This window comes from Gastrolobium bilobum, unplaced genomic scaffold (genome assembly GCF_033153095.1).
Source record: "Gastrolobium bilobum isolate Gb01-03AN ecotype WA unplaced genomic scaffold, APGP_CSIRO_Gbil_v1 utg20882, whole genome shotgun sequence".
Lineage (NCBI taxonomy): Eukaryota > Viridiplantae > Streptophyta > Magnoliopsida > Fabales > Fabaceae > Gastrolobium > Gastrolobium bilobum.
Genome location: NW_026896360.1, coordinates 26,208 through 42,665, shown reverse-complemented (window position 1 = coordinate 42,665; position 16,458 = coordinate 26,208). Strand labels below are relative to the sequence as shown.

The following is a 16,458-nucleotide window of genomic DNA, read 5'->3' as shown; positions in this document are numbered from 1 at the left end:
AAAATAAAAGTTTTGTTCATAGACAAAAAAATTCAATACTTACTTCATTTGTTAATTATTATGAAGATTATTAAGAGAATGAAATCAATGTTAAGGATAATTTTTAAGGGTCATATAAATTTTAAATTATTAGAAAAGACGATGCAAACTAGATTTAGAGGGAAGAACCATTAAATTTCACTCGATAAAAAAAAAAATGCTATTTCGCAATAATTTTTTACGGAATAAAGTGACATATCTGTTGACTATTGGATAACTAAGTGGTCCATACAACTTCATTTCATCCAACAGCCACCTTATAATTCTGTCAAAATTTGCCCCCTTTATTGTTTAGCATTAATCTAGATATAAATGTGAAGAAATTGGTAAATAAGTATACTGTAATTATTCATTCTCGTCAAATGGGCAACACTAATAATTGTAAACGAAATTATCGATAAAAGACTTTATTTCTCTAAATAAATTTTAATTTGTCATAATTTTTATTTTTTAAAGCACCAATTTAACTAAAAAATTTAAGCAGGTAAATTATGGGACGATGAAAATTGAACTCAAGGCCCCATAATCATCTTGGTTTTCATATATAAAAAATGAGGATTAATTTTCTCATTTTACACGAGAAAATTGTCTTATGCCACACACTCAATGTATAAGTGGAGTCCACAAAAAAGTAAAAAGACAAAAAGAATAAATATGGGACCCACCTTTTGATTGTATCTGTAACATGAGAATCTTTACTCATGTAACATGAGAATCTTTTCTCATGTAAAAAATGAGAAAAGATTAACCCATAAAAAATTGAGGAAATGATTTATGCAGTTATGACATAAATCATTCATCCTAACACAAATTTTTCTATTTTCTCTTATTTTTTCTTTTCTCTCTTATTTTTGTATAAGTGGGAGATGGAATGATTTCTACCACAATTGTAAAAATCATTTTCTCAAAAAAAATTATTTCAATTAAAAATTTTAAGTAGATAAGTTATATCTTTTTAATACTTTTAAATTTAATTTTACTTTTTCATAATGTTTAATATTAATTTCCTCTTATTGAAAAAAAGTAATATTATATCCAGGTAAAATATGACCTTAATGATCATCTACAAAATAACTTAAGAGGAATTAAGAATATTCTATTATTATTGAGAAAATGACTTAGAAAATTTATACTATTTATGATACAATAGGGAAAAAAGAAAGAGAAAAAAGACACTATTCAATGTCATTATTTGGTTCCATGCTGTCCCTCACTATCAGTGTTCAGAACACAGATTCTGTTTTCCATTAACTGTTTCTCTCACTTTAACTTCTCCGGCACCAACCTTCGGTGCTGCATTAAGACATAGATGTTTGGGGCAAAGTTTTTCGGCAACTTCACTGTCAACCTCGATGTTTCTTTTACAGTGGCAGCCACCAATAACTGCTTCAAAAACGGAGCTTTGAAAGGAACCTTTTACTGTTACAGTAACACCTTCAATGTGGAACCAGGAAGAAACGCTTCAACGGTTTGTCTATGTTCCTTGGACCCCAAGCCAGTCACTAGTGGTGTTTTCTCTGTGACACCTTCCAACAAGTACGAGGTTGACTATCTTGGAGAGAGCACCAAAGGGGACTTGAATGTTAAGTTGGAGCATCTTCATGCTTTTGGTAAAAATTCCCAACTTTTTCTTTGCCCCTTTTGTCTATCTTATTTCTTGTTCAACTCCATATAAATTTTCATGTTTGTGTGGTGTGACTGTGGAGTGATGCGGATGTTGTAATTGTCATTTGTTTCTTGCTTTTGCTTATGAGGGTTGTTCTGTTATTTGTGAGTTGGACTTGGTGTTCAGTTGGATCTACATGTTTAAGTTCCGTTGAACCATGATGTACCCTTCTCTTTTTAGTCAAGTCATGGACACTCTACTCAATCATTGTTCTGATATTGATCCTTAAGGTGCTGATGAAAACCTGCTTGGGTGGATTTCATTTGTTTTGTCACAGGCTGGGGAGTTTGTTTGTAACACATTTCTTTGGTTTATGCCAACTATTGGTTTGGAATTTGTGGTTAATTGATTGGATTGGACCTTTTGTTTTACAACATGGGTTGATGAAAATATGGATTGTAAATCATGGCTGCTATTAATAATGGAGTTGGGCTGCACAACCAGGAAATATTAGCCAGAATTTTGACACAATTGGGTTAGATTAAAAGGTGGTTGTTGGAGAAAATAAAGTAATAGGGACCACTCCTCTATCCTGGAAGCATGCCAACTCATTGTGTGGAAACATTTTGTTAACACGATGAGCCACTAGCATTATATGTGTTAGAGTAAAGATTAGGCTTAACTAAAAGGATTTTATTGGGCTTGCTGTTTGGACCATTCTATTAAGGTCCATGAGGTTGTACAAGACAAGATAGCTATACGTACTACTTTCCAGTCAAAACGATGAACTGCTATATGGTTTGGTGGAGTAAGACTTGGTTTATGTCTAATACAATGAACTGATATATAGTTTGGTGGAGTAAGAGTTGGTTTATGTCTAATACAATTTTGTGTGTCTCATCTTCAACAACTAAGGTTTTAATTTCTAGTCATTGCTTTGAGAGGTATATATGATTTGCATTAAACTTTTCTCTATCTGGTGTTCTATATATGTTCTATGTTTGATAGTTTTAGTGGAATGGAAGGGAGGCAAGAGGTTGGGAAAGGAGCCACTTTCCCTTGTCTCAACTTAATCCCAAAGTTATTTTATCACTTAACCCTCATTAAATTTGGTTTTAAGTGGAAACGTTAATTTTTGAATTAAATATGTAAAGAACCATTTCACCCAAAAGCTTAAGCTGGTGGGTGAAGTTACATGAATGGTCTTATATATCTCTAATACGCCCCCTCACAAGAGAGCCCATTGGACTTGAAAGGTAGATGATGCATCAATCCTAGCCTACCTGTGCTAAGAAATTCCACAAAGAAAATGGGGGGTGTCAAGGATCGAACCCGGGACACCGAGGCTCTGATACCATTTCACCCAAAAGCTTAAGTTTTTGGATTGAATTGGTTCTTTACATGGTACCAGAGCTTTTTGTTCTGGGAACTTTCTCTTCCACTAAAACCCTAAGCCCACTGCTTAGGTGTGTCAAAACCCCAAGCCCACTGCTTGGGTGTTCTCTCATTCCTTGCCATACGTCCTTCCGACAACTAATAGAAGCACTGTTCACCGACGGAAACACTGTTCAAGTCACCAGAGTTACTGTTCACATCGCCGGAAACACTGTTCTGACATTCTTTTTTGGTCTTTTCAGGACAAAATTGCTCGGTTTTGTCTCTTCCTTCCAAATCTGCTCTTGCTTCTTCGTGGGTCTCTTATTTGGCGTGTGTTTATTCTTGTTTGGCTATCGGTTTGATTCTATTTGCCTTGTTCTACAAGTTTTTATTGCATTCATAATGGAAGAATCGTCTCCTATTCACATGAAGTGTGAGGAACGTTGTTACACAAAGTATCCTCACTTGCGACCCTCTCATGCTGCAAATATAACTCAGTCAGATACTGCTTCATCTGGTTAAGTCTCTCTCTCTCTTGTAGACTATGCAACACTTCAAACTCTTCTCAGGAAGGCTCCTCCTCAGTCTCAGCCTTCTAGTCCAGATACTGGTAATGCTGTTGCTTGTGTTTCTCATTCCACATCACTTGGTCCTTGGATATTTGACTCAGGTGCTACCGATCACCTCTGTGGTAGTAAGAAACTCTTTACTTCTCTTATTCTAATCATTTACCTTCCTTTAACCTTGTTGATGGCACTAAAGCCCCTGTTCGTAGGATTGGACAAGCTCGTCTAACCTCGTCTTTGACCTTGACATCTGTCTATTACATTCCTGACATCCCTTATAACTTAATTTTTGTTAGTAAATTGGCCTACTCCCTTACTTTCACTATTCCCTTCTTTAACAATTCTGTTTCTGTGCAGGATCCGGGTACGGGCAAAACGATTGGAGTGGGCCGTGAGTCACAGGGTCTTTACTATCTGGTTGTGCATTGTCCTTCAGTGGCATGCTCTCTCACAGAATCTCCACAACTTATCCACAGTCGCCTCAGTCATCCAAGTCTTTCAAAATTTCAAAAGATGGTTCCTCTTTTGTTTGGTCTTCAGTCTTTAGATTGTCTGTCGTGTCAGCAAAGAAAGCACACACGCTCCTCCTTTGCCAGTCGAGTCAATAAACGAGCCGATGCTCCTTTCTCTCTTATTCATTCAGATTTTGGGGTCCAAGTCGTACTTTGTCTGTTTTAGGCTTTCGGTATTTTGTTACGTTTATTGATGATTATTCCTGTTGTACCTAGATTTATTTAATGAAAAATCGTTCTGATTTATTCTCCATTTATAAAAGGTTTTCTTCTGGGGTTCATACTCAATTTGGTGCCTCTATTCGTATTTTATGTTGTGATAATGCTAAGGAATGTTTCTTTTGACTTTTCTAATTTCTTGGCCACACAAGGTACTTTATACCAGACCACTTGTCCTCACATTCCACAACAAAATAGGGTGGCTAAACGTAAAAACAGACATCTCATTGAAAATGCCTGGACTCTTCTTATTCACATGCATGTTCCTCTTCACTTCTGGGCAGATGCAGTACTCGCCTCTTGTTTTTTCATCAACCACATACCTTCCTCTGTGCTTAACAATGACATTCCCCATAACCTGTTGTTTCCAGATGCTTCTCTCTATCCTCTATCCCCACATATCTTTGTTTGTACCTGTTTTGTTCATGATCTCACTCCTGGTAAGGACAAGTTAACATCCAAAACCTTTAAGTGTGTTTTTCTTGATTATTCTCGTATCAAAAGGGTTATCATTGTTATTCTCCTGAGCTTAACCTTTTGGGTTGAATTGATTCTTTACAAAATCAAATGGAACATACAAATGTAATGTACACGCCACATGACCTTATTGTTACAAAATGAGGTTTTCCCCCCACTTAATCCCGCCTAAAGTTTCATTTGAAGTATATGGAGGTTAATGTTGTTAGAGTATAATATAAAACCATTAAAGAGGCTCTCTAGTTAAAAACAAATGTCTATTTGGTTTAACTAGAGTAACATTTTCACTTAAAATCAAACTCAAGTAGTTAAGTTGAGAAACAAATATACAAAATGTATTTTTGTGCTTAATTTAAAAAATACTCTTTCCCGTAATGCCATAATTAGGGGAGGAAGAATTTGGGACTTCCCCTCCCTTTTTCTCCTAAAAAATCTTCCAAACAAGGAACTAGAAAAGAAGATTTGTATATAATTGAATTGTATAATATTTGTACAAGAGTTCTTTATTTAAAGAGACTAAAAAACCTAATGGGCTAAGCCCAAATACACTTATAGAGTATTCTAACTATTACAAAATAATAATAAAATAAATTTATTATTTACAATACTCCCCCTCAAGCTGAGGAATGGATATTTATCATTCCCAGCTTGGTAGTAAGTTCTTGAAATCTATCATTAGGAAGACCCTTGGTTAAGACATCAGCCAATTGACGACCAGAAGGAATATATTGAGTAGTGATCAGTCCACTATCTAATTTCTCTTTAATGAAGTGGCGATCAATCTCAATATGTTTGGTTCGATCGTGTTGAATTGGATTGTGGGCTATACAAATAGCTGACTTGTTATCACAAAGTAACTTCATAGATCCTTCATATCTCACCTTGAGATCATCTAGAATGATTTTCAGCCATAATAACTCACATATACCTTGAGCCATAGCTCGAAATTCTGCTTCTGCACTTGATCTAGCAACCACATTTTGCTTTTTACTTCTCCATGTTATAAGATTTCCACAGAGAAACATACAATAGCCCGAAGTAGACCGTCGGTCAGTCACAGATCCAGCATAATCGGTGTCTGTATAAACTTCTAAGGTTAAGTTTCTTCCTCTCTAGAACAATAGTCCTCTACCTGGTGTGCCTTTCAGATATTGGAGAACCTGTCCCCAACTTGCAAGTGTTTCTCCCTCGGATCATGCATAAATTGACTAACAACACTAACTGCATAAGCTAGATCAGGTTTAGTATAAGCTAGATATATCAATCTGCCCACTATTCGTTGATATTGTCCTTTGTCAACTGGAGAGCTCTCATTTTCACTTCTTAGTATGTGATTCTGCTCAATCGGAGTATTGGAAAGGTTACACCCAAGTTTTCCTGCTTCTTTAAGGAGGTCAAGAACATACTTCCTTTGACAAATAAATATCCCTTGCTTTGAATGAGCAACTTCTATCCCAAGAAAATATCTCAGTTTTCCAAGATCTTTAACTTCAAATTCAACAGTCAATCTTTTTTTCAGAGGACATTTCTCACCTATATTATCCCCTGTTATAATAATGTCATCAACATAAACTAGAAGGATAGTGGTCTTACCTTCCTGGGAATGTTTAAAGAAAAGTTTATGATCTCCTTGGCTTTGCTTATATCCCAATGAAAGCATGACTTTGGTAAATCTTCCAAACGAAGCACGCGAGGATTGCTTCAAACCATAAAATGCCTTCTTTAACCTGCAAACTTTATTATCTCCAATTGTAGAGTTAAATCCTGGTGGAATCTCCATGTAAACCTCATCTTCTAATTCACCATTGAGGAAGACATTTTTTACATCAAATTGGTTCAAATCCCAGCTAAAATGAGCAGCGAGGGACAATAGAACTCTTACAGTGTTCATTTTGGCCACTGGAGCAAATGTTTCTTCGTAATCAATGCCATAGGTCTGTGTGTATCCCTTGGCTACCAATCGAGCTTTATTCCTCTCAAGAGTCCCATCATAATTATACTTCGGAGTATACACCCATCTGCACCCTACTGTCTTTTTTTCATTTGGCCTGCCAACAACTTCCCATGTATTATTCTTCTCCAATGCATTCATCTCCTCATGCATGGCTTGAACCCAATTATCATCCTTTAATGCTTCATGTACTGATTTCGAGATTGAAATGGAGTCAAGTGCTGTAATAAAACTTCTATGCTGCAGAGAAAGATTCTTAGAGGAGACAAAATGAGAAATAGGGTGTTGGGTACAAGACCTTTTCCCTTTTCTTACAGCAATGGGTAAGTCATCAGAATTAATATCAGGCTCAGGAATAAAAGAAGTAGTGTGTTCAGTACTTATCAGCGGTTCAGGCGATTGCAGTTGCTGATGGGGCAGTGTGGGTTGTTTCTTCCTTTGGTAGAATAGTTCGGGTGTCCCAGCTTTGCGTACTTTCTGTCTATCAATAGGAGGCATGTCACATGAGGAATCAGATGAATTTTCAACCTCAGCAATTAAGTCTTCCTTCTCATTGTCATGTAGTGTAACTACTGGAGTAGAAGATGTAGGTAACAGAAAGGGAGACTCAGACTCGAAGAAAATGGATGAAGCTTCTACACTATTCTCCCCCTGAAGCTGAGGGTGTAGAAAGTAAGACTCAGATTCGTGGAAGCTAACATCCATAGAGACAAAGAATTTACGACTTGGAGGGTGGTAACATTTGTATCCTTTCTTGTTGGGAGCATAACCAAGGAAGACACACTTAAGGGCTCTAGGCTCTAATTTACTCCGATGTTGTTTATGGATATGGACGAAGGCAACACATCCAAAGATACGAGACTGGAGACTTTGCATAATTGGAACAGAAGGAAAAAAAGAGGTCATGAGATCAACAGGACTTACATGGCCAAGGACTCTGGAAGGCAAGCGGTTGATCAAATAGGTTGCAGCTAATAAGGCTTCTCCCCAATAAGAGTTAGGTACAGATGTCTGAAACAATAATGCTCTGGTGACTTCAAGCAAATGTCGATTTTTTCTTTCAGCAACCCCATTCTGTTGAGGGGTATCCACGCATGTGAGCTCATGAATCATACCCTTATCTAAAACGAATTGTGACAGGCGCTGGTTGACATACTCCGTACCATTGTCAGATCTTAATCTCTTAATACTTTTACCAAACTGTGTCTCGATCATTTGATAAAATCGAATAAACAATTTTGGTACTTCTGACTTGTCTTTCATCAAGAATATCCATGTCACCCGAGTGCAATCATCAATAAAAGAAACAAACTATCTAGCACCTGAAATATTATGTACTTTAGAAGGGCCCCAAACATCTGAATGGATAAGAGTAAAAGGCTCAATGCTCTTTATTGAACTTGAAGGAAAGGGCACACGGTGGTAATTCGCAAGCTCACAAACATCACAATGGAAAAAGTCAATTGCCTGATCCTTAAATAAAGAAGGAAACATTGACTTCAATAAGCCAAATGACGGGTGCCCTAGACGTTTGTGATGAAGCCAAATCTGTGAGAATGAAGTAGACGGGTGATGACTCATCAATAATTGATTCCCGGTCTCCCTTGTAGCATGCTCTGGAATGAGATAGTACAACCTACCTTGCTCCTTAGCATCTTCAACCGTCCTCCCCGTGGTGATATCCTGAATAACACAATGGGTAGAAAAAAAGGTGACAGCACAATTCATGTCAGTTGTAAGCTTATAAGTGGAGATAAGATTGGTAGAGAGCTGAGGAACATAAAGAACATTCTTTAAAAATAAGGAAGGTTGAATTTGAATGTTACCAGAACCCACAACTGATTTGTGGGATCCATCAGCTACAGCTATAGTACGGATACCACTAGTAGGGTGATATGAAAGAAAAGAATCAGCTAGGCAAGTCATATGATCAGTTGCACCAGAATCCATAATCCATGAATTTTTGAAATCAGTGCAAGATGTAAGAAGAGATGTAGGGTGTGTAATCTTACCAAACATAGTTGATCAGAAAAATAAAATAAAGTTCTGTTTTTTTTTTTTTCTCGATGAACAGTATCGGTGAACAGTGCGCGATGAACAGTGCCGGTGAACAGTGCGCGATGAACAGTATCGCGTGAACAGTGCGCGATGACACAGTACTTTTTTTTTTGTTTTTTTTGTTTTTTGCTTAAGCTGTTCCGGTCGTCTGATGACAAAGAAACCTCCGTAGAATGATAGATCTGAGAAAACAGAGTGAAACAGGGGTCCTCACGGTCCAAAAGGTCCCCGAATTTTTTTTTCCCGGTGGCGGCTTTGTGGCGGCGAGAGGCAAAAGGGTTTGGTTTTTAGAGGTAGTGATTTGCGGAAGCAGAGCCCTCAGAATCGAGAGCTCTGATACCAACTAGAAAAGAAGATTTGTATATAATTGAATTGTATAATATTTGTACAAGAGTTCTCTTTTTAAAGAGACTAAAAAACCTAATGGGCTAAGCCCAAATACACTTATAGAGTATTCTAACTATTACAAAATAATAATAAAATAAATCTATTATTTACAATAAAGGATATTATAATTGCCATGAATCAACTATCTCAAAAGCGTAAATTGTTTGATGAAGACATATAAATGATTTTATGTTTCATTTCTAACATGCCCCCTTATGCAAGAGTCTTTTGGGCTTGAAGTGTGAACAATGCACAGACCCACCTAACTTGTGTCGAAACTTTTTATCTGAAAGATGGTACATCAAGGATTAAACTCAACCATTTGGTCATAGAGGATACCATGTCATAAACTGTCCCAAAAGCTTAAAATGTTAGGTAAAGACACATGAAAGGTTTTTGTAGGAAATTAGAATTGAAAATATTTTCGTTTTTATTTTTCTATTAATTAGAGGATAGGACTAATGACTTATTGCTGAGTCATCCTTATCGATTATTTCTCATTCTCTCTTGTATAAATCTCCCTACCAGTGTAAAATCATTTGAATCAATTCAGAAAAAAATAATTCTTTTTATATTTCAATATAGTATCAAGAGTGGGTTCGTTCCACCCCTAGACCAGCCATCCTCAAGGCTGAAAGCACTGTTCACCGCGCCAGAGTTACTATTCACGGCTGGAGTACTGTTCATACAGGAATCACTGTTCACTGCGCCAGAGTACTGTTCACGGACGGAGTACTGTTCACCAACGACACTGTTCACGCCGGAAACACTATTCATAAAAAAAGAAGGAAAAATAAAATAAAATTTCTACCTTCTCTCCTCATTGATGTCTTTCTCGTTCGATTCTTTCGCTTCCGCATCTGCCTCTGCTGACTCTAATGGAGTGTTTCTCAGCAGAACTCAACTTCAGAGGTTTCTGACTCAACCTGCTAAGGCCACTAAAAATGTGGCTCAACAAGGTATGGGCTTTCATGTAGGCAATGAAACTCGTTGGATTCTTGATTCTGGGGCATCTGACCATATGACAGGTAACAGACCTTGTTTGTTCTTACACTCTATATTCTAAACCTTCTCGGATCAAAATTGCCGATGGCAGTTTCTCCCTGCTTGTTGGACACGGAACCGTCAAATTTTTCGAACAAATTATCTTAACATCAATTCTTCATGTTCCTCATCTGGCTTGCAATCTCATTTCCATTAGTAAGTTGACCTCTGAGTTGCAATGTTTCACTAAATTCTTTGCACATGGTTGTGTTTTTCATGAACAGGACTCAGAGAAGATGATTGGCAGTGCTAGAGAAGATGACAGACTTTACTACTTTGAGGAGAGTGTGACGCATGAGGCTACCTTCGTGGAAAACGATTCTATGTTTCTCTCTGACTCTTGTGATGATGTTATGCTGTGGCACCGTAGGTTAGGCCATCCTAGTTTTATCTATCTTCATAAGTTGTTACCAAAGTTATTCATTAACAAAAGTCTCAGTTTGTTTTCTTGTGATATTTGTCAACTTGCCAAGCATACTCGTGTTCATTATCCGTCCAGAGCTCGCCATGACTCTTCCCCATTTACTTTGATTCATAGTGACATATGGGACCCAGCCCGAGTAAAGAATATTTTAGGTGCTGGTTCATTACATTCATTGATGACCACTCCCAAGTTTGTTAGGTATACCTTCTAAAGGATAAGTCAAATACTGCATTCACTTTCAAACAATTCCATGCCATGGTCTAAGCCCAATTCCAAGTTTCTATACAAATTCTTCGTACAGAAAATGGCAAAGAATATTTCAATTCTATTCTTGGGGAATATCTCTCCCAACATGACATCCTTCACCAAAGCTCATGTCTTGACATACCCCAACAAAATGGAGTTGCTGAAAGAAAAAATGCACATCTCCTTGAAGTTGCTTGAGCTCTTATGTTTACTATGAGTGTCCCTACATACCTTTGGGGGGAAGCCGTATTCACTGCCTCATATCTTATCAATCGAATGCCATCTCGTACTCTCAACTTTCAATCTCCTATTTCTAGTCTTGTCCACACCTTCCCCTCCTTCTAGGGCATCTCATCACTACCTCCCAAGTTGTTTGGTTGTGTCGTGTTTGTCGATATTCCCTCTCATCAACGGTCCAAGTTTGATCCTAAGTCTCTCTGGTGTGTCTTCATTGGTTATTCTCCTACCCAACGATGCTATAAGTGTTATTCACCCTCTCTTCGTAAGGTTTTTGTTTCTATGGATGTCATCTTTTCTGAAACTCAGCCTTTTTTTCCCTTGATTTCTCTTCAGGGGGAGTCTATAGGAATAGATGAAGATAAGTCATGGGAGCCTACTGATGCCACAGTGTTACCTCTACTATTGGAGACAAGGGGAGCTACAATACCTTCACCATTGGAGACAGGGAGAGCCTCCTCAAAGTGGGGACAAGTTTATAGCAGGCGAAAGCCCACTCAAAGCGTGAATAACCCAGAATCTCTGCACTGCCAGGATTTTGAACTGAGTTCTAGTTCCAGCACCCTGACACTTAGTGCCATGACACAACTGATCTACACTTGCCCGTTGCTCTTAAAAAAAATACTCGATCTTGTACTGCTCATCCTATTTCTAATTATATTTTGTATGCAAAGTTGTCCTCAGGATTTTGTGCTTTCAACACTACGTTGGATAATACAAAGATACCAAGAGATATACATGAGGCCCTCAATGATCCAAAATGGAGGGATGTTGTCTTTGAAGAAATGAATGCATTAGAAAGAAATGGAACTTGGGAGACAGTGACCTTGCCACAAGGAAAACGGGCAGTAGGATGAAAATTGGTGTTTACAATAAAATTCAATGCAAATAATAGCATCAACAGATACAAGGCAAGATTGGTTGCGAAGGGGTTCACTTAGATTCGTGGGATAGATTATCATGAGACTTTTGCTCCAGTTGCCAATCCGAGTTCTCTTATCTCTTGTAGCCAACCTAGATTGGCCTCTACAATAGTTAGATGTAAAGAATGTATTCCTAAATGGCGATTTACATGAGGAGGTCTATATAGATTCTCCACCTAGCTTTGCAAAAGGATATGGATCAGTGTGTAAACTGAAGAAGTCTCTCTATGGGTTGAAACAGTCCCCTAGAGAATGGTTCGAAAAATTCACACAAGCTGTCAAAGGAAGAGGTTTCATCCAAACGCAAACTGATCATACTCTCTTCCACAAACACTCTAAGAATGGTAAAGTCATTATTCTTATTGTTTATGTGGATGATATAGTTCTTACAGCTGACTATAGTGAGGAATTAAACTCCTTGAAAGAATACCTAGCAACTCAGTTCAAGTTAAAGGACCTTGGAACTTTTAAATATTTCTTTGGTATGGAAGTTGCTCGGAATAAAACGGGCATCACTCTCACACAAAAGAAGTATGTTCTAGTTCTTTTGTTGAAAACATGAATGTTAAGATGTAAGCCGACAAAGACACCTGTGGAGCCTAACACCAAGTTAGGTATTGAAGATGGGAACGAGGTGGACAAAGAGCAATATCAGAGATTGGTCGGCAAACTAATCTATCTATCCCACAAGCGACCTGACATTGCCTTTGCGGTGAGTATGGTTAGTTAATTCATGCACTCACCCAAGGAGAAACATCTTTGTGCAATCTATAGGGTACTTAGATACCTCAAAAACACTCCAGACAGAGGATTATTCTTTAGAAAGGGGTATAAAAGGACATTGAAATCTACACTGATTCAGAGTAGGCAGTCTCATCATGGACAGGAGATCTACCTCAGGCTATTGCACCTATGTGTGGGGAAATCTTGTTACTTGGAGAAGCAAAAAGCAAACAGTAGTTGCAAGAAGTAGTGCTGAAGCAGAATTTCGAGCTTTAGCTCATGGAGTTTGTAAAGGAATCTGGTTGAGAAGACTTCTTGAAGAGTTGAAGATCTCGTATTCCCAACCAATAAAACTATATTGTGACAACAAGGCAACTGTCAGCATCGCTCAAAATCCTGTGCACCATGATCGAACAAAGCACGTGGAAGTTGATTGTCACTTCATTAAAGAAAAATTAGATGATGGAAGTGTGCATATGATGTATGTTCCTACCAAAGAGCATACTGCAGATATCCTCACTAAAGATCTACATCGTCCATCCTTTTGAAGACTTGATTGGCAAGTTGGGAATGGTCAACATTTACCTCCCAACTTGAGGGAGAGTGTAGGAAATTACAATTAAAAATATTTCCGTTTTTATTTTTCTATTAATTAGTGGATAGGACTAATGACTCATCGCTGAGTCATCCTTATCAATTTTTTCTCATTCTCTCTTGTATAAATCTCCCTACCAGTGTAAAATCATTTGAATCAATTTAGAAAAAAACAATTTTTTTTATATTTCAATAGTTTTATATTAAACCTAACATTAATTATGATATAATTAACACTTTTGTCAGAAATTATTGATATTGTTTGCAAATATTTCTCTTCTGGTAGTGCCAAATATCGGACATCGTGATGTGGGTTATGGTTGACATAATCTTGGTTTTCCATGTAGGAATTGATGGTCATGCTGCATTAGAAGGTCCAGTTGAGGAGGTGGCTAGGATAGAGGCTAGAGAAGCTGAAGATTTACTGCAAGACTTGGGTATTCAGGTGCTGTAGGCCTACTCCTTATGCTTAGTTGCTTCTTCTCTAGTTGCTTATATTTGGCTTGAAAGAATCTTTGGTGTCCTCTGTTCTATGCTATTAGTATGAATGTGTCATAATTCTCGTGAATTTATCAAGTGGTATCATATCATCTGGACATTTGTGCCTATTTGCAGGAATGCAGCATTATGGTATCCTCTTCTCAACCCACAGCCATAGGAATATAATGGAGATTACATTGACATAAGTTGTGAATATGGATGCTTTATATTTTTGGAGTCTTAAAGGGGAGAGCTAGGGTAAATTAGATGGACCTCCCCTTAGGAGGCTTATGAAGCCCATGCAAACAACCCATCTAGTTTCAGAAATTGCATTGGCCTAACCATGGATTAAAGCATTTTTACCGATTAAAATTTAAACTTTTATGAAAATGAATTATAAAATACACATGCTAGATTCATACCATAATCCTAGAACCCTAGGTGCCACATTTCAAGAAGCAAAACTAATTACATGAATAGTGAAACTAGATTCACATACCAATGTACAGCCCAGGCTCTGATGAGTGAATGAATTATTGATTCAGGAATCACTGATTATGTTTGTTACTCTTTGTAGTAGTTCAAACATGGCATACCTGTCAGCAATGGACATAGATATTTTAAGCTTGAAAATGGGAACTTGTGTCTGCATTTGCAGTAGGACATGTTATTTATAAGACTATGGTTTTGAGTGACTGTTTATTTGTTCCGGATTTCAAGAGGAATTCAATTTTTGTTAGTTGTTTTGGTTAAAACATGGTTTGACAATGCAATTGATTCCGCAGTTACATTTCGAAGTTCATCTTCGTCTTGTTTGTTCTGGTACATTGTTTAAATAGTCTTTATTACCTATGCCCTATACCCTTTTTAAATTTGTTATGTTGAATGGAAAGGATGATGAACAAGAACTTTCACCAAAGAAATAAAAGTTTCAAATGAAACATCACTTTGGCCTTTGTGATTGAGTCATATTATCTCAAGTAGGAAACATATTTTAGTTAAAAGAGGGACTGAAAGTTCAATAATCTTTTAACTAACAGCTACATGTTAGTCCTATTTGGAAGGTAAAGTGGCCAAACAATCCTACAAGGGCCAAAAAGGTTTGCGCAACTATTCAACTGGAACTGGTACATACTAATGTATGTGGACCAATTAGTGTTCAGAACAGAAGAGGTGATGAGTACTTCATTATATGAATGTTTACTCTGGATTTGGACAGATGAACCAAGTGCACCATAAGTCTAAAGCTTTTGGAAATTCCAAGAGGTTTAGTCTGAGGCAGAAAAGCATGTAGGTGTTCAAATCAAAAACACTTTGGTCTGACTAAAGTGTTGGCTACCTGTCTGGTAAGTTCAGGTCTTACCTGATTTAAGAGGGGATAGTTTTTGTAACTGTCAACTCTAAGAATGCATTAGTTGAATGAAGTTGCAGTATGCAAAAATCAAACATTTCTAGACTTGGTGAAGATCATGTTCAATTATTCATCTTTGTCAATGTTGTTCAAGGGAGATGCCTAAGAGAAGGAAATGTACCTTCTTAACTTGATTCCATCAAAAGTTTGTTGTAAAGACACCTAAAGAATTATGGAAAGGGTGCAAGCCCAGATCAAACCATATTCGGATTTAGGGTGCTACGACACACGTCTTACAACAACAGTCAAATGGGATGGAATCTTGTATGGAAGAGTGCATATATTTTGGCTACCCTAAGAGAACTAGGGATGATTTCTTATTTAGTCTTAAGGACAAGATAATCTAATTGAGCACTTACATGATTTTCTTAAAGGAGGACTAGATAAGAAATTATAAGCTCTTAAGTTAAGTTATTCTTGATGAGATTTATCTCAGATCAAGAATTTCTAGAATCTCTAGAAGCTTCATCCACTGTTCCCTTGATTGTTCAAGAGGGGATAAATATATCTCTAAGTGAACAAACAAGAGAACCATGATTGGAAATTCAACATGATAATATATAAGTGAAACTAGTAGAAATATTAGTATCACATGTAAAGGAACAATATCAAGTATAAGCGGATCCTCAAGAAATTGAAGATCCATCATTTGACCCACTCTTTGTTTTACCTATAAATACACAAGGTCTAGTGCAGTACATTCGTAGTGGGAGAGAACCTTGTTAACTCTCAAGTTGTCTCTTGTTGAGTGACATTGATCCTACTAGTTACAATAATGCACTAGAAAATGTTGTTGATCAAGTGTTGCTCAAGCTATGAACAATGAGATGAAATACTTGTATTTCAACTCCGTTCGGTCCTAGTAAAAACACCAAGAGGGGTAAAACCAACAAGGTGCATGTGGACATAAAAGGCAAAGAGAGGATGGACAGGAAGGTGAAAAACTTCAAAGCTAGGCATTTTTTGCCAGACGCCATGCTTGAGTCTATCCAGATTCTCTTGGTTGCTATAAGTCTCAATTATGAGATTTAATTTTGGGAGTTGGATGTCAGGATATCTGCATACTACAACCAAAAAGGGTTTATAGCAAATGGGTAGAAACACACGGTATGCAAGTTGTGAAAGTCTATTTCATAGTCTTAAGCAAGCATCCAGGTCTTGGAACATCAGTTTTGATCAGGTTA

General features: G+C 37.3%; 1 protein-coding gene across 1 annotated transcript in view; it reads left to right on the top strand.

Annotated features, from left to right (window-relative positions):
• The first annotated feature begins 1,348 nt into the window (after nucleotides 1–1,348).
• Nucleotides 1,349–16,458, top strand: part of LOC133299353 (uncharacterized) — a 33,473-nt gene continuing 18,363 nt past the window's right edge. Inside the window, exons 1-2 of the mRNA XM_061498812.1 lie at nucleotides 1,349–1,649; nucleotides 13,731–13,828. Coding sequence (XP_061354796.1) covers nucleotides 1,349–1,649; nucleotides 13,731–13,828 — 399 coding nt within the window. The remainder of the gene's footprint in view (nucleotides 1,650–13,730; nucleotides 13,829–16,458) is intronic.